This window comes from Pan troglodytes, chromosome 4, assembly GCF_028858775.2.
Source record: "Pan troglodytes isolate AG18354 chromosome 4, NHGRI_mPanTro3-v2.0_pri, whole genome shotgun sequence".
In the NCBI taxonomy this organism is placed as follows: domain Eukaryota; kingdom Metazoa; phylum Chordata; class Mammalia; order Primates; family Hominidae; genus Pan; species Pan troglodytes.
Genome location: NC_072402.2, coordinates 70,163,671 through 70,183,999, shown reverse-complemented (window position 1 = coordinate 70,183,999; position 20,329 = coordinate 70,163,671). Strand labels below are relative to the sequence as shown.

At 39.2% G+C, this 20,329-nt stretch overlaps 1 protein-coding gene across 4 annotated transcripts in view; it reads left to right on the top strand.

Annotated features, from left to right (window-relative positions):
• GHR (growth hormone receptor) overlaps window positions 1-20,329 on the top strand; it is a 299,067-nt gene that overhangs the window by 186,750 nt on the left and 91,988 nt on the right. For all 4 annotated transcript variants that reach the window (XM_526938.8, XM_024356621.3, XM_024356623.3 and 1 more), the window contains exon 3: window positions 19,762-19,827. In XM_526938.8, the coding sequence (XP_526938.2) occupies window positions 19,762-19,827 (66 nt within the window). The remainder of the gene's footprint in view (window positions 1-19,761; window positions 19,828-20,329) is intronic.

Sequence of the window (20,329 nt, the reverse complement as noted above, 5' to 3'; positions counted from 1 at the left end):
TGGGCAATGTCATCTGTAATGGCCAACTTCCTGGAGCACAGAGCAGGGAAGACGAGAGTGGAAAATGAGTGTGGAGCAACAAATGGGGAGTAACCAGCAACCTATTATATGAATGATCATTTTTCATGTCAGATGGTGGCATATAGCTTTTCTACTCAAATTCAGTTTCCTTCCTCTGTTTGCTAACTGGCCTAGACCAATCCTGATCTAGCCCATGGTAGTTTACTTTGGTTCCTAGCTGTTGGGTAGCCAACCAGTGGTGTCTTCCTGCAGGAACTTCTTAGAAGGGCCAAAGATATAGGATGAAGTGTCCTCATTGATTTCATAGACACAACCAGTTCTAGATCACTGGTTCAAAGAGGGTAATAAATTAGTAAAGTGGTAGAACACGAAATTAGGAAGATTCATTTCTGCTTTATTGTGAACTGGGTCAATTTTTGCTTTCTTAATATTAATCTTGAAAAAGATATCCTTTGAAATCTCAAAATCCTTTTCTGTAATTTAAAAACAACCTTACCATCTGTGTCCTCTGTCATATGGTACAATATTCAAGAGGGTGAAATAATGGTCCAGTGACTAAGAAAAACCTTAAAGGATAAATTGGCCTTAGTGACTGTCACTAAAATGTAAACATGGCTTTAAAAAGTAAATCAGGAGGCATGAAAGGGCCTTGACAGCTAAGGCTCTCAGGAAGGTTCTAGAAAGACATGAAGCACAATTTTATAAGTGTGATATAGGAGTTACTCTTCTTTTTTTATTCATGTGTCATAGAAGGGAAAGGAAATTTCTAAAGGAGTAAGACCAGCCAGATATCACAAGAATATACAGGAATGTAAGGATAGCATGTTCAAGGGCAACATGAGGAGTAAGAGAAAATGTCCTGGATGCCAAGACTAGCTGTGTTCTTGCAGCTGCTGGCTCCTCCTTGGCAAACACACCATTGGCAATGAACTGATCTGATGTGAACCCCTCTAAGTCCTTGAGACTCTCTTTTTATTGCAAAGCTTGCCAGCCTCTTTACCCAGTACATGTACTCCACTCTAAGAAGAAAAAACAAAACTAAGTGACTGCTAAGCTCATGGACAATGTTTTTGGGTCTCTCCAGCAGCCAGCTAGTGGCTGACTAGGTAAAATCATTTATTTTTCTCAAGATGTTGTGATTCTGGGAATGCAGGGTTTGGCTGCCATGTTAGTCTGGATTTTCTGAGATGCATCCCTGCAAGAGATTCACTGGGAAATTAGATGTGCAAGAGATTTATCTGGGGAAATGCCTATGAGGGAAAATGGAGAAGGAGCTGCAGAAGGCTGGAAGAGATGACCACTGCAGTACAGGTCTAATCCCAGTGGAAAAAAAAAAAAAAGGAGAGAAGGAATGAGAAAAGGGAAAGAGAGAAGGAGGGAAGAAAGGAAAGAGGTAGGGAGGGAGGGAAAGTCTTAGACATCAGTGCAGTGCCAAGAAAGTTTTGGCAAGGCTGATGGGGAGTCTTCAAACCAAAGTCACTTGAAAGAGGAATCCCCTCATCATCCCTCTAGGAATGGGCCTGCCTTGGTGTCCTTGTCATGCAAAGTCACTGGCTGGGTGGATTTCAGAGCATAGCAGCTGAGGGCATAGGCCAGTTACACTCTGCCATAGGAGGCTTGAGAGATGCATTTTCATAGCTGCCACATTTGCCACTGAAACCTTCTGGGAGTGATGGGTTGTGCTGGAAGAATTTGAAGATACTATCTTATGCTCCAGATAAAGAAATGCATTGATGAAGGCCCTTCACTATTAGATTTATTTTTGTGTGTCCCAACTATTATATAAATTCCCCTATCAAGGAATTTTCAATGTTTTCTCCTTGCCCTTAGATATGTGATCTTATATCCCAGGTTTGCTGAGACATTCCTCTTACAGATAGTTCTACTGGCTCATGAGTGTAATGTGTCTAAATGTATGGTTGGAAAAATGTGGTTATTAGATCTAAATTTTAAGTCCAAATTTCCTTAGCCTGTAGTTTAGAGTCTTCCACAGTCTAGTCCCAACCACTTTTTCCAACCTTAATTACCATTGCACTTTATCCTGTATTTCAATTCATTTGAAATATTTGCTCCTTTCTAAATTACTCTTGCTTACCCACCACTATCTCTTTGTTCATACTGTTCTCTTCAACTAAGGTTAATTAATCAACATGTATTTATTGCCCCCTTCCCATGGGCCAAGCCCTGTGCTTAGAACTGTATGTTAGGGGACAAAACGCACATGGTTTCTGTCTTCTTAGAGTTTGAATTTAGTAGAAGAGGAACAGACAAATACACAGGTCAATGGACAGTGCATACTTACAAATCATGTGACAGTGTCAAAAGTAAACAAAGAGGGTTCCCTGACAGAGAATTAGAGGAAGGTTTTATTTTAGATAGAGCTATCAGGAAAGAAATGGCATTTCAGCTGGAACTTGAATGTTAAAGGGAACGTAGTTACTAAGGACTTAAGTCCTGCAGGTACCAGTTCCATCATCTTCAAGATATTGCCATGATCTTCACAAAATCTTTACTGACTCATCATTGGACTCTCAACCAATTTTAGCCCTGTGCTATCTGCATCTTTTATATCACAGAAAGTGTTGAAGGTCATACTATATACTAAATGTGTTTGTCTCCAATCAGACTATACGATTGTGGAATGTTAGACCCATGTGTGATGTATGTCTTTGTCTCCTATCAGATTATATGATTTTGGAAGGTTAGAGCTATGTCTGTATCCGGCACAATATTTATCTCTGTATCTGCATGATACTTAGGATAATAGTATGTGGCCACATCCAACAAATACTTGTTGAATGAATAAACAGTATTCCACTCTCTGCAAGTTTGGCCTTTCTGACATTTGTCTGAATTATAGAAGGAGAAGGAGGCTTTACATAATAGTTGAAAATTACTGTTCATGTAATACAGAGTTCTGAACTTCAACCAGAAGCAAGTCTACAGCAGATGAAAACATTTTTAATGAGGGAATTAGCTGTGGATAACTTTCGGATAGGATGTTATAAGTTTAGCATTTATATTAAAATCCATTATTATATGCATAATTAAGTTTTAGGAAGAAAATCTGGCTGAATAGTAAACAATTACTATTTTCAAACAGTTCTTCAGCAGTTAGTTACCACTGGCTTCTAGAATTTAACTGTTTTTTTTTTTTAATATATCACACTAGCATGTGGGTTGAGACACAACATCACATTACATTACATTACATTACATTACAACATCACATTACAAATGGGTAGTCCCTTCACTTGTAGATCAATCAGTAATAATATAGATACTGATTTTTACAGTTTGTAAAATTATTGTCATTTCTTTCTCTTATTATCTGTATTCTCAGAAACAAAGAGTATAAACAAAGAGAAAGGACATGATGTATTTTTGATAGGCTACCATCTCAAATTTTCATTTCAATGTTTATTTGGAGAAACACTTTTATCTAAAATGGACCTTTTCCATTTTACAATTGCACTTGCTCTCAGAATGAGAACTGCGCCTTCCAGGAGAGATTTCCATCTGACTCCAAAGCCTTGACCCTCACAAACAGTGTTGTTTGTAATGGCCCCTGGTTAGAAACTCTCAGCCTAACAAGCATGCAGCATAGCCCCTGAAGTCTCTCCTCCTATCTGCATAAATTGGGGATGTAGAACTCCTGCATATCAAGCCTCACTTACTCATAAAATGCTGGGAATCATTCCAAATTGCTCTTCCAGAGGAGAGTTTGTTTTTATAATTATTTCAGATAGAGATGTTTCAAATTCTACATAAATGCATAATATTATTTCTGATTGTGCTTGCTTGGTATTTCTCTTCCTGTAACACCTACTTAGCCATTCTCCAGGGACCACTTCAAGGACTTTTGTAATCCATATAGCTTTCCTAAGCTGTTCTAACTTTCAGCAATCCCAACCACATCACTGACCTAGTTTGTAATGACTCACCAGACAATGTGTCGGGTCCTCTAGTAATACTTTGTTAATTCCAAGTTATCCTTGCTGCTGTTGTTTCTCAGTGTGTGTTTCTATCTGCGCTCTCCAGTTAAGCTGTAATCGACTTAACCACTGGGCTTTGTCTTATACTCTACTTCTCACAACCCTTGCCTCTTAAATTGGTTAATGTATGTTTGATGACTAATTGTACACATAATAGCTACTTGATAAATGTTCTTAAGAAAGGGACAAATTAAGTATTTTCCCTGATAATCCTCTATACCAGGCATCGCTGTGGAAAGCTGCATAGTTGGGAAAGCGTCATTTCAAAAACAGGAAAAATCACCTGTAAATTATTTCAGGGATTTGACTTTGACATTATGTTGACATAAAAGAGGCTTAAGAACAGCTATTAGAAAATAGAAACAAATAAATGAATGAGTGAATGGCATACCTAAATGCCATGAAATGTGAAAATGATACAAAATGTTAAGGTAATCCTTTTTTCTTCTCTAATTAATCTCCACTGGGTATGGGGAATAGGGAAGAACTGGGGTATTCGTAACAGGCAAACATTCCTGATTCTTGCCCTACTAAAGGTAGGGACATTAGGAGAAAGGATCATCTACTTGGAAAATAAACTGGCATTGCTAAGTCTAAATGATTGAGTCAAGTGCAAATTTTATAGGCCAAATAGAATTTTCACAAGTCCATTGACTGTTGAAAACTACTTGTACCCTGGCTCAAAGGACATTTTCTTGCTGTCTGTAGTAAGCGGTCTGTAAACTGTGTTTAGGACCTGAACCAAATGCTGGCCTTTCACTTCTCAAACTATAGCTTAGTAATCCCAGCTCAGAAGTCCCTCCATACACAATTTAGTAAAATTAACATCAGAGCATAACCATGCTTTGTTCCCTCCAGAAGTAAAATGTGAAGTTTCTTCCCATTGGAAGTCTATTTATTATTAGTTTCAGATGTTGTGACACCGTTTTCATCCAAATGTTAGAGAACAGAAAGAAGCCTTTTTTAAAAGCGTAACTTTCATTATTCATCTAGGTTTTTTTCAGGGTCCTTGAGAAATGCTAAGATTATGCCTTGTGTTTGAGAAGTAGAAAAGGAAAAAGGGAGGAAAACCACCTAGAGAAGTGCTTCTCAAACTTTAAGGCACACATGAATCACCTGGGGACCTTGCAGATTCTGATTCTGAAGGTCAGAGGTGGGGCCTGACATCCTGCATTTCTAACGAGCTTCCAGGGGATGCTGATGCTGCTGGCCCACAGACCATACTACTTAGAGCAGCAAGCTTTATAGGCCATAGAGGACAATTTTTTTTTTTTTTTTTTTTTTGCATGGAGCACAGATTACTGCTCTACTCTAGGTTACAATTCCAAGGAAATAATGACTAAAGAAAAATACTGCTGTTTCAACATTTCTGAGTCATTTAGTAAGAATGGAAGGTTAACATTAGCAATTTAACATTTCAAATGTGGTGGGAGTATTTATTGATGTACTAATTTGCATTTTGTTCCTGCCAAATCTTTTTACTCTGTTGGCTCCAGGGAGTTTGAAAGTCTAGGACAGAATTTTTCTTCCTAGGTTTGTTTACATATTGTGGAAAAGAAGTGAGCATCTTTGGAGTTAAGGAGAGTTAAGACCCAAGTAGAAGAAAGAAAAAGACTATGAAAGCTTTTTAAAATGTTTATCCCTGTGTAAGATCTCCAAGGCCCCTCCCTTGACCCAGTAGTAGCAAATGGAGCCACAGTGATGGCTGAAATTGAATATCCCACTAACTTGGTAAAAGTTGGGCAGGCTCACAGTCAGACTTAAATCATTTTAGAGAAGTACAATAATGTGGCATTCCTTGCACCCTGGTGATATGCAGAAAATACATACCTGCTTCCGACGAAATTTAAACATGGACTGTTAACAAGAATGTACCCTTAAAGTTTTGTAAACTCTACAGCAAAGAAAAAAAAAACTGCTACAGAAAAAATAAGGATTTTTTTTTCTAGCTTTACCAGCGACCTATACTTTCATTTCTTCATGTTACTAATTACAGAAACTTTCAGCAGAAATGTATCACTCTTGAGCATCAGTTAGTTCTAAACATTTTAGCTCTTAGGAGCCTCTGGTGACATCTGTTCTGTTGTTAGTTTTGCTCCCTGACTAGATTGTAACTTCTAAGCTCAGGAATCATGTCTTCAACTACTTTTCTTTAGTCCTAACCTAACCAAGAGTTAGGCATTTAGGAAATGCTCACTATAAATGTATTGACAAATGATTATGTATAATTAGCTCTTCATCACAATATTTTTCATCATCGAGAAATAGATTTAAAGGAGATATTTTCAAACAGTATGGATGTATCATCCCCTTACCTTTATGTATGTGTCTGGTTGTGAATAGTCAGCACATATTGTGGTTAAACTCAAGAAACAAGGGAGGTTATTTTCTAAGCCTGCATCATAGCAGTAGAAATTTGGGGAAAAACAAACAAACAAACAAAAAAACATAGAATTAATTGAGTTGTAATCAAAGAAAATTATGTGACTATAAATTGTAATATTTCTAAAATATACCCACATATGCCAATCTATTGTAAGAAAATGTTCGCAGAGGGAAAACAATGGAAATTCCTAGAAGCTTTAGATAGATTCTAATGATTGGAAATAAGTATTACAAATGGTCCACATTTTAATGTGACTTCTAGAATTTTTTAGAAGTCATAGTATCCTTTCACGCTCTTATGCTGCTTGCTTACAACATACACTTGGGTCACGTTTTTCTGTTAGGAAATATCATACTAATGATTTGTGATCATATTTACCACTTGGGGATCTTGGTGGCCATGATAAGGAATTTGGACTTTATTCTGATTACATGGGAAGCCACTAGAGAATTTTAGCCAGTGAGGTAGCATGATCTTACTTATGCCTTAAAAAGGTTAATTGTTTTGGTAGTTAATTGAAGGAAGGCAAAAGTGGAAGTAGGAAGACGAGTTAGGAAACTATTTGATTGTTCGGGAAAAAGGTGCTGGATGCATGGGCTATAATAATAGCAAAGGAGATGGAGAGAAGTGAATGGATTGAGATGGAACTGAAAGAACTTGTTGATGGTTAAATGAGTTGGAAGGAGTTAGAGAAAGTGAAGTGACAAAGATGACTCAGAAGTGTTTGGCTTAAGTACCTGAGTGGATGGTGAAACAATTTTCAGACATAGAGAAGAATTTAGGAAGAACAGTTTTTTTCAGACATTACTTGAGAGTTCTGTGTTAGGATTGAGATACCTATTAGATACCAACTGAAGATACTGAAGAGGCTGAGTAGAGTCTGAAGTTCAATGGAGAGGCTCAGACTAAGATAGAAATTTGGAACCATCAATGTGTAGATGATATTTAAAGCCATGAGACTCGATGAGATTCCCTTTGCAGGGGGGAAAAAAAAGCCAGAATATTGGAGGGAAGAGTTTTGTGACAGGACAATATTTATGGGTCGGGCAGAGGAAAAGAAGCCAGTAAAGGAGACCAAGAAAGAACAGTCAGTGAGCTAGAAGGGACACCAAGTGGATCAGGCATCCTCAAAGCTAAGCAAAGAGCATATTTTTAAAAGACAGTAATGTACTGGGTCAAATGCCTCTGAGAAGTTAAGTAATATAAGAAATAAGAAGGGACTATTGAATTTGATATGAACAGGTTTAGTGGAATGGAAGGATTAGAAGTAAAACCAAAGTAGATTCAGAAGAGGAGAAATTAGGAAGTAGAGACAGCCATTCAGGCAAGGACTTAAAGGATCCAGGAGTGGAAAGGAAATTCCTGGGAGCGCAACCTCTAAGAAGCCAAAAATAGAGTATGCTTTCCATGTAGGTTTTTAATTCTTTTTTGGTGGTGTTCTTTAGAAAGAGAAATGTCTGTTGGGATTATTGTTTGAAATGGTGTTGGGGGCCCAACCATTTCTGGCTTCTATAGATCCCCTTTTTGAACATGCTCATTCCCTTAAAAAAAAAAAAAAGAAGAAGAAGAAGAAGAAGACTAGATTTTCTAATTTAGGGCAAGGGGCTAATAGCAAACCAAACTCATTTGTAATCTAAATGGTCACACATTATTTTGGTTGCTCTTCAGTGGCACTAGCTGCTGTTAGGAAGTTCATTTTACACACACACACACACACACACACACACACACACACACACACACACACAGCATTTGCTGCAGATCCTAAACTTGAAGCCCTGGATCTTCCTTACATCATTTACCCAGAGGTATCTTTGTCAACCTTCTTAACTTACATCCACCAGAAAGTAGAACAAGGCAGAAGTTGTGTGGGAGTTCTGTTCCTCCCCATTTCCCCCCTCACCTGCTGGCGTCAGCACAATAAATACTGTGTTCAGATCTTGGCTAACTGCTTCTTTTCCCACATTCGATCAGGGAATACTTAAAGCCATACAGTGTCCTTGTTCTGCCAAAAAGCATATGGGGCAGGTTGCCCCTTCAGGCTGACACAAAGACACACTGTGCAAGACATCTATGGCCAGTGGAGTGGCCATGTATGGGTTATCAATGAGGCTTTTGACTTTTTTCTTTATGTCGTATTGTCATCACATTAAATAGAATTCAAACAAGGAAACAAAATTTATATTCTAGACTTTTAAGGCATTGCCTGCCCTATAGCTATGAAACTTTTCTTTCTCATACCTGGTATAATTTTCCACTTTAAACGATGTTGTGTGATTTGATTACCGTTTTGACTCTCATTTAATTGGCCATTTAAAAAATTTTAACTGAAGTTAGATTTAGATTTAAAGTTCAATACCCATAAAGGATACTTCTCAAGAGAGCCAAGAACTTCAGAAGGCACAATAAAAAAAGGGCAAAGTTCAAAAAACTAAGTGTCAGGTAGGTACTTCACCGCCCAGGGACATGTCTAGGTAGACTGTCACCATATCCATCTACATTCGCTTTCTAGTAGAGCTTCCATTTTCTACTGCAAAATAGTTTCTGGAACCACTTCCATGTTGGCCAAAAGAGAGTGTCAACAATTCCTTTCCAAAACTGGCCTTTAGAAAGTGAATCTAAAATGTTTGATTCAAGTATGTGAGGGGAGCTGCATCAAAGTTTTCGTTTTTACTACATACAAAAGTGACAGATAAATCTGTAAAATGTATGCATTTTTCTGCTAAGACTGCTAATTAATTTAAAAAGAGATTGTTAGAATAAAAGGTCAGAGAGTAAACATATTACAGATATTTATTGAGAGCCTGCTGTGTGCAGAGTTGGAAAAAATAAAATGAGGCTGCTCCTTTCAACAGACTTACAATCTAACTGAGGGAGCAACAGCATAAACGTATGCAAAGCAAATAATGCAAGATACAGCATAAGACATAATTAACTATCAGATGAGTGACATATATGATAAATACCATTAATTCACAGGCAATCGTAATCAGAAGCACTTAACTTACTATGTGCCAGGCATTCTGCTCAGTACTTCATATACATTATTTCATTTTTTTGAAATATTATTTCTACTTTATAGATGGGAATTGGCTCTGATCTTCCCCCTATTCTGGAGAAAGCAAGGATAATGGTATAAGGTAGACAAAGACCCAAGCAGACATGTTGGTCTGGGGCAAAGGTCCATTTAAGGGAATGGAGAGAAATGAACCCTGGGGCCAGCATTAGTCTGTTTACAACCATATCCCAGTGCCTAGTATAGTGCCTTGCACATAATAAGTGCTCAATAATATGTCTTGAAAAAACAAATGGCCCTCTGGTCTGTGCCTGTAACCCAGATCAAGTGCCATGGAATAAAGTTAATTAGTGAATTAAAGCCACATACCACATAGCTTAAGGACCCATCCCCAAGACCTCCCAATTCCCAACTATGACAATAAAGGATTGCAGTGGAAAAGATACATCATAAGGGGAATAGCAATAGCAATTCCAGCTCACTGGGGTCTATTTCATGGAATCTGACATGGTCAACAGTTCATAAGTTTATTTCCAGGCTGCAAGACCCTGCAACATCTGGCCTCTTGCACCTCCACAACCTCAAATCCTTCTGTTCTTCTCTCACTCTCTCTACTCCTGCCACACATACCTCCCTTCTACTCCTCAAACCCATTTCAGGGCCTATATTCTTGCTTCATATTGCCTGGAATGTTCTTCCAAAAACATCTGTGTGGCTCATTACCATACCTTCAGATCTATAACAGCCACTCTCCCCACATCTTCCCAGCTGCCTGACATTATAATACACATCTGTTTCCTTATGTGTTCATCCCTGTACACACTACAACATGGGTCCAGGAAGGCAGAATTCCATCTACTGTTTTTGCCATTGAATGCCCAGCAACTAGGACAGTGCCTGGCACATTGTAAGTACTCACACACAGCAACTCTAACTCAGGATTACTTTTTCTAGCTCTGAAATATCTACTTCCAAGAGAACGAAATTTATTCAAGAAATGTTGGATGGAAATTGAAGAGTGAGCTTGGAAACAAGACACAGAGTGGCAGGAGCCCAGACCAACCTGTTTATGAAAGATGCCTTTGCCCATAGAGGGAAAAATACACCTTAAAACCTCTGCCAAAGTATATGCTTTCTTAGGACACCTCTGACATGCTGAATGGCACCTGGTCTGAGCAAGATCTATGAATTTGCCAAAACAACTAATTCCTGTGACTTAAGAGTCACTACTACCAGTATCAGCCTAGTAAACAAGTACCAAGCAACGAGCACCACATATGTCAGTATCCAAAGACAAACATGCTGCTGCATGCAAAACCAGACAAATGCATTCACTCAGGTGACAGCGAGTGGAAGAAATTAATCTTATTTTTATTATTTTTTCCCTTATCAAACACTAGCAAGGGACTAGATGTCATAAATCTAGTTAAAATATGTTGACTTTGCCTCAAATTTGAGTATTCATGGTTCCAAAAGGACACTTGTTATAGGATCTGATGATGTACTTTAGAATCTTCTTTTGTGCAAATTGAGACTTCAGAGAACTCAAAATATATGGTAAATTCAAAGTAATATTATAAGTAAAATCATAATGCCTCACAACATTTTTTGAAAGTTAAATATTTAGTAATTTTACAAATATGTATTGAGCACTCCCTATATTTAAGGAACTATGCTAATGCTGTGATGGATCAAAAGGAGAATGAGCCATGATCCTTACCTTCAGACTTCAAGCTTATTATTCATTGGGCAGTTAGATAACTAACATATCAGACATGGAATAATAAGTGCCATTGTCCAGATATTAAAAACAAAATTGGTGTTGTGGAAGCACAAAGAATGTAGAGATGGATCCCAACTAGGAGAAAGAAAAATTGCTTCCTAAAGAAGACACAGATTGACCTTGAAAGGTGGTTGGTTCTACACAGGACTAGAAGGTAGGAATTCTTCATTTGTTGGACTTGCTAATTTTTTTTGGTGTAAATATACCCACTGTGGTTGATTTAAAGTTGATAACGTGATGCAACTGAACACAGAACTGGGAAGAGAAGGTGGCTCCAGCATGCTACCTATGAGTCACCAGCTGAGATCCAGACTTATTTAAATCAACCTCCTCACTACTATTTTGAATGAGTGAATTCACAAGTCTTAAAAAGATCTATGATAACATTATAAGGGAAGAGATAGTCACTTCTGTCATTCTCCCTTACATCTCCATCTCACCTTCCAATATTCTGTTTGAATATCCTTCCAATTTCAGTCATATGTTCCTGGCTGGCCTATCTAGGATTAATCTTGGCCCAGTGCCAAAACGTGATTCTATTTATTCCTTTTAGCATTGCTGTGATTAATCTGCACTCCTGTTATCCCATGGCATAGCAAACTCTCTTACTGATTATGGCCTGGTATTGACACCTCTGCTGTTCTCCATAATGAAAAGCAGCTTTTGGGGTGACTAGCTGGGCAGGATGTTTTGCTGCTCTTGTACCAGTAGGAAGGAAAAGCTGGAGGAATTACTGGGAAGCTTTGCAGAAGGAAGATACAGGCCAGCTGAGAGCCAGCATTCATATTGCCTGTTTCTTTCAGTATTCTTTGTGAAAACACCACCACCAATGTGTTCCCTGGAAGTCACTACTGCACCTTTAACTGGCCTTATTATGCTAGGGACTGCATTTGAAAAGCCAAACTCTAGTATCTGTCTTTAATTGCAAGCGGATATCTCAGCACATGCACAAGCTTATGTCAGGAGGATGTTTATGAAAAACTCACCAAGCAGAACACTGCTAGACAGGAAATAAATATGTGAAGCTTGAAGTTGTTAGGAAACTTCCACATTTGTCCCTCTAAGCCAGAGATGGGACCTGTGAGAAAAGAAGGTCTTTATCATTGCACATTGCTTCTTGTTGAAGCCCGGCTATTCTCAAAATACATTTACAGAAAAATGTGGCTACTGCAGATGTATTTAAACATGTGCTTTTTTAAATGACACTGGTTTATCTTCCAAGTTTGTTATCTACTATTTTACTGTAAAGCATTAAAAAGTGTTTGAAACCACCAGCACCATTTCACAGTTCCTGTTTTATTTGTTTAAATTCTCTAGCTCATGTAATATGCTGTATGATTTACTGTTCAAGTAGAGAAGAAATACACTCCCTCATGGAGATGTGGGGAGGTAATACTGTCTCTTGGAAGGGCTCAGAGATTTCCTGTTTAGATTACACAGGCTTCTTTAGAGCTGCCAAGAGTCATAACATGTACGAGATAATATACTTTGGTTCAGGAAAAACTATGGATAGGAATGTAATTAATTCACTGAGCCACAAAAGATATTCCAGCTTAGAACTGTCACTGCACTCAGGCCTGGTGGACTCAGTATGCCAAGGGGTAGCCATGACCAAAAAGAGGATTGCCGCCTGAGGACCCACTGAGTAGTATCCAACCACAGAGCAAAAGGAGGGGGCCTGGCTGCTAAGGACATCACATGTCTCACCTGCTTCTTTGAGAATTGATCCCTGAAGGGTATTTCTTTCCAAAGCCTCAGCCACCTGGCTTCATCAATATAACTTTGTGATGCTTGTGACATTGAGATCAATCAATCAGCATGTACTTTATCAAGTGCCTCCTCATGAGTACCAATTGTGGCACATAGTGGGGAAACCCTAGAGGCAGAGCCCTGCAGAGGATATGGTGATTCTGACCAGAGCAAGAAGGTATAGTGAAAAGTTTCCTAAATATATTTTGTGTCTTGTCATAAGAATCACCTGGCAGGGAGGGGTGTGGAAGGGCAAGGTAAGCATACACATTCCCAGGACCTTTCCAAAATGTAGAGTGACCAGGGACTTAGAGATTCAGACTCTATCAATCTGGGGCAGGGCCCTAGACTTGGTATATTTAATAACTGCTGTGTGAGGCCCTTTACATGCATTACCTCCTGTAATTGTATAGAATGGTTTCTGTATATGGTACTATGTTTATTGTGTTTGCACTGTCTATTCAGGGGTGTTTCTAAATGCCATTGCTACACCACTGGTGAATTATGATTCTTGCCAGAACATTGATTCTCTTACTCTTGCTTCCTTAATGACACACTAGAGAACTGGGATTGGCTGCATTTAGTCTCAGGCTGAATCATTGCCATAAGTAGATTTCCATCCCCTACTCCACCAACTTATTTGCCAAACACCCTTAAAGAACAGAACCCACTGCCTACATGCAGCCTGCACCAGGAGGGCCTAAATAGTCTAGCTGGGTTTATGACAACATCCCGTCTTCACATCAGCAAAACCCTAAGTGCACAAAGTCTAATGTAAACACAATGTCAAGTTCTCCATAGGAAAAGACATGCCCCTGCTGTCAAGGTAGTGACTAGCAATAATAATAATGACAAAAACAATAACAATGATAAGCATATATAACACTTGCTTATCACTAATTGTATTGTAAACGAAATGATTTGCATGTACTAACTGATTTAAATCTTATATATATATAGATACTTTTACTCTCTCAATTTTAAACACAGAGAAACCAAGGCCTAGATATGTGTTTCTGTTGAGAAGTTGAGTACAAGGTTGAGTGTAAGTAGGGAAAGTTCAATTGCAGTCAGTTCTAGTCTTGGTAAGTACACTGTGAGGCGCTCCACCTCCAAGCATAGCAAATTAATGGTTCCCCAGTGTTTGCAGAATCAAAATTAAGTCCTTTGGCTAGGTTCTCCCTGATGTGCCCCTGCTTCTTCCCTAATTCAACACATCCTCAGCTCCATCCATGCATTCCCAACACATCACAGCTCTTTACATGCCCAGGCTGTGTCTTCTGCACCTTTGTACCTTCTGCACCTTTGTTTCCTTGGCCCCAACTGCCCTTTCTTTTCCTCCACGTTACCCTTTATCCCAAATTTAGCACCTGTCTCAAGGAGTCACCTTCCCAAGGAAGTTTGTCCAAATTTGTTAACAGATATTCCATTGTTCCTCCAATGCTTGACCACTCTTTCTTTATAGATCCCTGCCTAGAAAAATGTGGGCTCACTGAGGCCAGGGGATGCAGCTAGTTTATTTTATAACCCAGCATTTAAAAGTGCCTATTTATTGATTTGTTGGGAATAGTTAATAAATGGAGTCCTTGCAGATCATAACCAAGACCACAGTTCGTAATGGTTTCATTAACTTTGTTACTATTGCATGTGATTCTCTGCTTATGGTCTTCCTTTACTTGTTTTTCCCTTACTGCTCAGCACCTCTAGACATTAGGTACATGGCTCTGACGCTAATTAAAATTGATGACTGAGAATGACACTTCCATTTGCTAAGCCAGCGCAGTTTTGTTCATTGTGCTTTACTTTTTAACCAGCACCCTTAGCATAAATCTGTAGTCTTTCCATGAGGGTACCATTTGTTCCTTTTATGTCTCGATTCATTACATATTTTCAGGACTGTTAGCTGACTAAGACTTTTTGCTTTGTGAAAATGTCACCAAATGCACGATAAAGGCAAAGTCACAAGATGTCTGTTTGCAAAAAAAATTAAATGCTGGTTTGTGAAGATTCAAGGCTGGCCAGGGCTCCCCAAGCATTTCCAGGCCAGAGCTTTGGCTCTGCACTCTCCTTAGGATCTCATGACTGACCCCCACATTCCATTTCTGCCATCGTGGAAAAATTTGTCAACTTTACTGCTGATGTTAGGCCTGGAAATTGTCATCCATTAGTTTTCTCAGATTCAAGCTGAAAATTGAGACAAACTTCCTACGTAATTTTGACCAAAATAACACATATCTTTATGTGCTATCCCATGATTAACATATTTTTAAAACCACTTTATTGAGGTATGGTTGGCATACAAAAATCTGTGCATATTTAATGTATACAGCTTTATGAATTTGGAGATAAGTATACATCCATGAAATTATTACTGCATGTATGCCATAAACCTATCACCTACAAAAATTTCCTTTCACTTTATTTGTTATTATTTTGATTAACTTAATTTTTTTCTTCCTTTGAACTGTCAAAACTTTCTCAAGTAATACATAGTTGTCAGTTATACAAACTTACTGAACCTTGACCAAAGGTCCTCTTTTAGTGCTCATCTTAGAGAAAGAAGTAATGAAACAAAGTGTTCTCTGATTTGTAGCAAAGATCTGTGATGGTGGTGGGAATGGTTCTAGAAAATAATGGTAATAATAAAAACTTAGAGTATCAAAGCAGCAAGTAGATTTGAAGGAATTGTTACAATGCAATTTTGCTTTCCCGCCACTTTAAAATCAAGGTGTAGTACTTTATTTACTTTAGGAAAATGTTTGCTTTTTGTCATAATTCCTTATTGCATATGAGAGTAAATGATCTATAGATGAAGATAATAATAAAATTTAGAGAGAGAATAAAAAAGAAACACTTTCACAGCTGAAAGGCTGCTTCCCAGTTAGCTAACTGGGAGGAGTTACTGAAAAAGTACATTGAAAAGCGGCTCAGGGGCAGGTGAATTGGACTCACCAGGCTCTGACATTCAGAGAGATGGGAATGAGTCAGCTCACTGTCCAGTACATCTTTATTTTATTTCTCTTTCTTGTTTTATGTCAGAAATAGATTTCTTGGCATTGTTACTGTGGGTTTCTATTAAGGACTGAAACAAAAGTATTAATAATCTGAGAGTATGTAAAAAAAAAATTCATTTTCTCCTACTATACTCTCATAACACAGAATATTTTAGTGACCAGAGATCACCAAAATGTGTGTGGTGTCAACGAAAAGAGTCAAACTCTGTAAAATATTTGAAGAGATTTTTTCTGAGCCAAATGTGAGTGACCATGGTCTGTGACATAGCCCTCAGGAGGTCCTGAGAACATGTGCCCAAGGTGGTCAGGGAACAGCTTGGTTTTATATATTTTAGGGAGGCATAAGACATCAATCAAATACATTTAAGAAATACGTTGGTTTGGTTCAGAAAGGCAGGACAACTCAAATGGGGGACTTCCAGGCTATAGGTAAATTTAAACATTTTCTGGTTGACAATTAGTTGAGTTTGTCTGAAGACCTGGGATTAATGGAAAGGACTATTCAGGTTAAGATATGTTTCTTATTGGACCTAAAACTGTGCCTGGCTCTTAGTTGATTACTGCCTGGATCTGGGAAGGAAGGAAGGAAAACAAAGGGGGAAGGGGATTCTCTATAGAATGTGGATTTTTCCCATAAGAGACTTTGTAGGGCAATTTCAAGGCATGGCAAGGAAATAGACTTTGGGGCTAATATTTTTTCCTTGTCTCATAATGTTATGCCAGAGTCAGATTGAAAAGCAAGTCACAATATACAAGGTCAAATAAAACCCATCTGATGAGAACCCATGGTTTGTAGGGCATGACTCCCCAGAACCCTTAGGTAGGAATTTGGGCAAGATAAAAAATCGGAACTTAGTCCTCGGCGGGAATCTCTCCCCACACAAATTCTTCAACAGATTCTTCAGTGGGACACCAACTGGGTGTTCTCTAATTCAATTCAATTCTGACAATCTACCTATCTACCTGGAAATAGCATCAGATAACCACAGGTTTAGGGCTCATTCCAACAATACTGTCCCCCACTTCAGATGCCAACTGCAAGTAATAGGTTGTTACCTATACTTCTAGTCAATCAGCTGTAAATTGGTGTTCCCACAACCTCCCCCTCAGGTTTGATAATTTGAGACAGCTTGCTTACATTTACCAGCTTATTAGAAAGGATATTACAAAGGACACAGATGAAGAGATGGATAGGGTAAGGTATGTGGGTTGGAGTTGCAGAGTTTCCATGACCTCTCTGAGTGCAGCATCTTCATGTGTTCAGCTATCCAGAATCTCTCGGATTAAGGCATTGGCCACTGGTGATCAAATTAACCTTCAGTCCCTCTCCCCTTCCTGAGGTTGGAGAGTGGGGCTGAAGTGTCTCAACCTCTAATCAACTCTTGGTCTTTCCTGTGATCATGTCCCATCCTGAGGCTCTCTAGGAGCCCCCAGTCATCAGTCAACTCATTAGCATACGAAAGACACTTATCACTACAGAGATTCGAAGGATTTTAGGAACTGTGTCAAGAAACGGAGACAAGGTCAAATATGTATTTCACAATATCACCAGCAGTTTCACTGGGAGGTAAAACTCAGTGTTTACTGTGGGCCTGAGCCATGCTGACCCTCTAAGAATAACTTAGAGGTAACGTGATCAGATATGGGGAATTCTGGAGAAACACCTTTCACCACCAAGCCCAGACAAGAGATGCATACTTTTCTAGCTGGGATGCTTACAAAGCAACCCACTCTAATACTTCAAGGTAGAGTGACACTACATTCATCATTTTTCATTTTTTCCTGTTTTTTATGCCACCTACTACTAATGTCAATCAAATTATGACTGTGTTTATAGTGGATGAATTATGGACCATCTCACACCATAAAGTTCTTTTTCTCTCATATTGAGCTTTTCACCTCCCTTCATTCTCTCCCTACTTCCAGGATCATTCACATGTTTATTTCTAAAAATAAACTTTTTTTACTGAACTTTTTTTCATACTGTTTAAAAAGAATTTATATTTCTCCTCATTCTTACAAATAAGATTCAAGTTTAAACTCAAATAATGTAGGAAATCTTTTTTTAAAAAATTGTTCCCTACTGTGTCTAGGCTTGAGACCAAAGGTAATTAAGACCTGGTTTTCATTTGCTGTGATTTGTGTGAGTTCTTTTTAGAGGTTAGGTGCAATTTTAATTTTTAAAAGGGGGATTATTATGAGAGGAGAAATCATACTTTATCATTTGAAAATGATGCCATAACAGGTGTTAGCAGAAAAATCAAACTGTAAGATATTTTAAAGAGATTTATTCTGAGCCAATATAAGTGACTGTGGCCCCATTGAAATGAGCGAGTTCCCTGATCCCTCTCACAGAGCTTGCGACAGGGGTGTGGCTCACCTGTTCAGTTGCCCCACTGCTCAAACCCCTAGGGGGAGATTACAGACGGTCAGGTGCAGAGGCTGGAGCAAGTGCCTTGGCCCCTTGGCCCCTTAGCCCTGAGGTAGTGTCTAGGGTTGGGGCGCCTGCAACCCCAGTGTTACAAAGTTCTTTCAGCTTTGCAGTCCACAGACAGCTTGAGTGTTAATCAGCTCAATGGACCCTCTGCCTTATAGCAAGGGCAGAGGGCCAGTGTGACAGCTTTCTGTATCCCAAGCTCTTGCCCAGTGTCCTAGAAAAAACAGATCATACAGGGGCTCAAAGGACGAGTGCAAGGTTTTATTGAGTAGTGGAGGTGGCTCTCAGCAAGATGGATGGGGAGTGGGAAGTGGGGATGGAGTGGGAAGGTGAACTTCCTCTGAAGTCGGGCAGCCCAGTGGCTGGACTCTTCTCCAACCTCCCCCAGCCAAGCTCCTCTCAGCGTCCAGATGTTCCTCTTCCCTCTCTCTCTCTGCCGCATCATTTCACCATCTGTCTGCTGGTCAGCTGGCTTGCTGGTGTGCTGGTCTGTTGGTCTGCTGGTCTGCTTCTGGAACCTCGGGTTCAGAGTTTATATGAGTGCAGGATAGGGGGTGTTTTGGGCCAAAAGATAGCTTTTTGGACATGAAAACGGAAATGCCTGTTCCCATTTAGGGCTGCAGGTCTTCAGGCTTGAGGGTGGGGCCTTTGCCCAGGAACTACCCTCTTCTACCCAGTGTTTCCCTGTCTCCTGTCCATATCACCAGTATACACAGTCTCAAGGAGTCTTGAGAAAGTGTGCCCAAGGCCGTCAGATTCAGTTTGGTTCTGTATGTTTCAGGGAGGCAGGAATTACAGGCAAAGACATAAATCAGTACATGGAAGGTATACATTGGTTCACTCTGAAAAGGCAGGATGTCTTGAAGTGGGGACTTGCAGGTCATAGTTTGGTTCAGAGATTCTTTAATCTGCAGTTCGTTAAAGGAACAAAACTGTACAGAAACTTAGAGTTAGCAAAAAGAAATATTTAAATTAAGATAAGGATGCTATGTCAGAGTCAGCCACAAAATGACCTGTTTAGCAAGATTAATGGCCTATAGGTGTGACTTAACCCTTTCCTTGCATGGCCTAAGGTCTTGTTTATAATTTAGTATCTTATTGCCCAAAGAGTCTATTTAGTCAGTCTTATGATCTCTATTTTAACATTAATGCTGGTCACTTGTGCCTAAACTCCAAAGGGGAGGTATATCCAACCTGCCTTCCCGTTGTGGCCAGGAACCTTTCTCTGGAGTCCCCTTGGCCAAGAAGGGGTCCATTCAGTTGGTTTGGGAAGCTGAGGATTTTATTTTTAGTTTACACAGGGTCATATCAGATTGTTTTGACAGGGATGACTAATGGTTTTCTTCTCTTTCTGTTTCAGCCACAGCAGCTATCCTTAGCAGAGCACCCTGGAGTCTGCAAAGTGTTAATCCAGGCCTAAAGACAAGTAAGAATTTCAGTCCTTTTTCTTCCTTCAATGATATTTTCCATGTTTTAGTGTAATTAAGCTACTATCCTTTCTCTATTTTATTTGGGATGGTAGTAACTGAAATAGTGACTGAGTTGAAATTTTATAGGCAAGCAAAACATTTTTTAAGGATTTATTTTTTAACTTCTGATATAGTTTGGATGTTTGTCCCTTCCAAATCTCCTGTAATCCCCAATGTTGAAAGTGGAGACTGGGAGGAGATGTTTGGGTCATGTGGGCAGATTCCTCATGAATGGTTTAGCACCCTCCTCTTTGTGCTGTCCTCACCATAATGAGTGAGTTCTCATGAGATCTGGTTGTTTAAAAGTGTGTGGCACCTCCCCCTTCAATCTCTTGCTCCCACTCTCGCCCTGCGAGACACCTGCTCCGCTTCACCATGATTATAGGCTTCCTGAGGCTTTCACCAGAAGCAGATGCTAATACAGCCTGCAGAACTGTGAGCCATTTAAATCACTTTTTT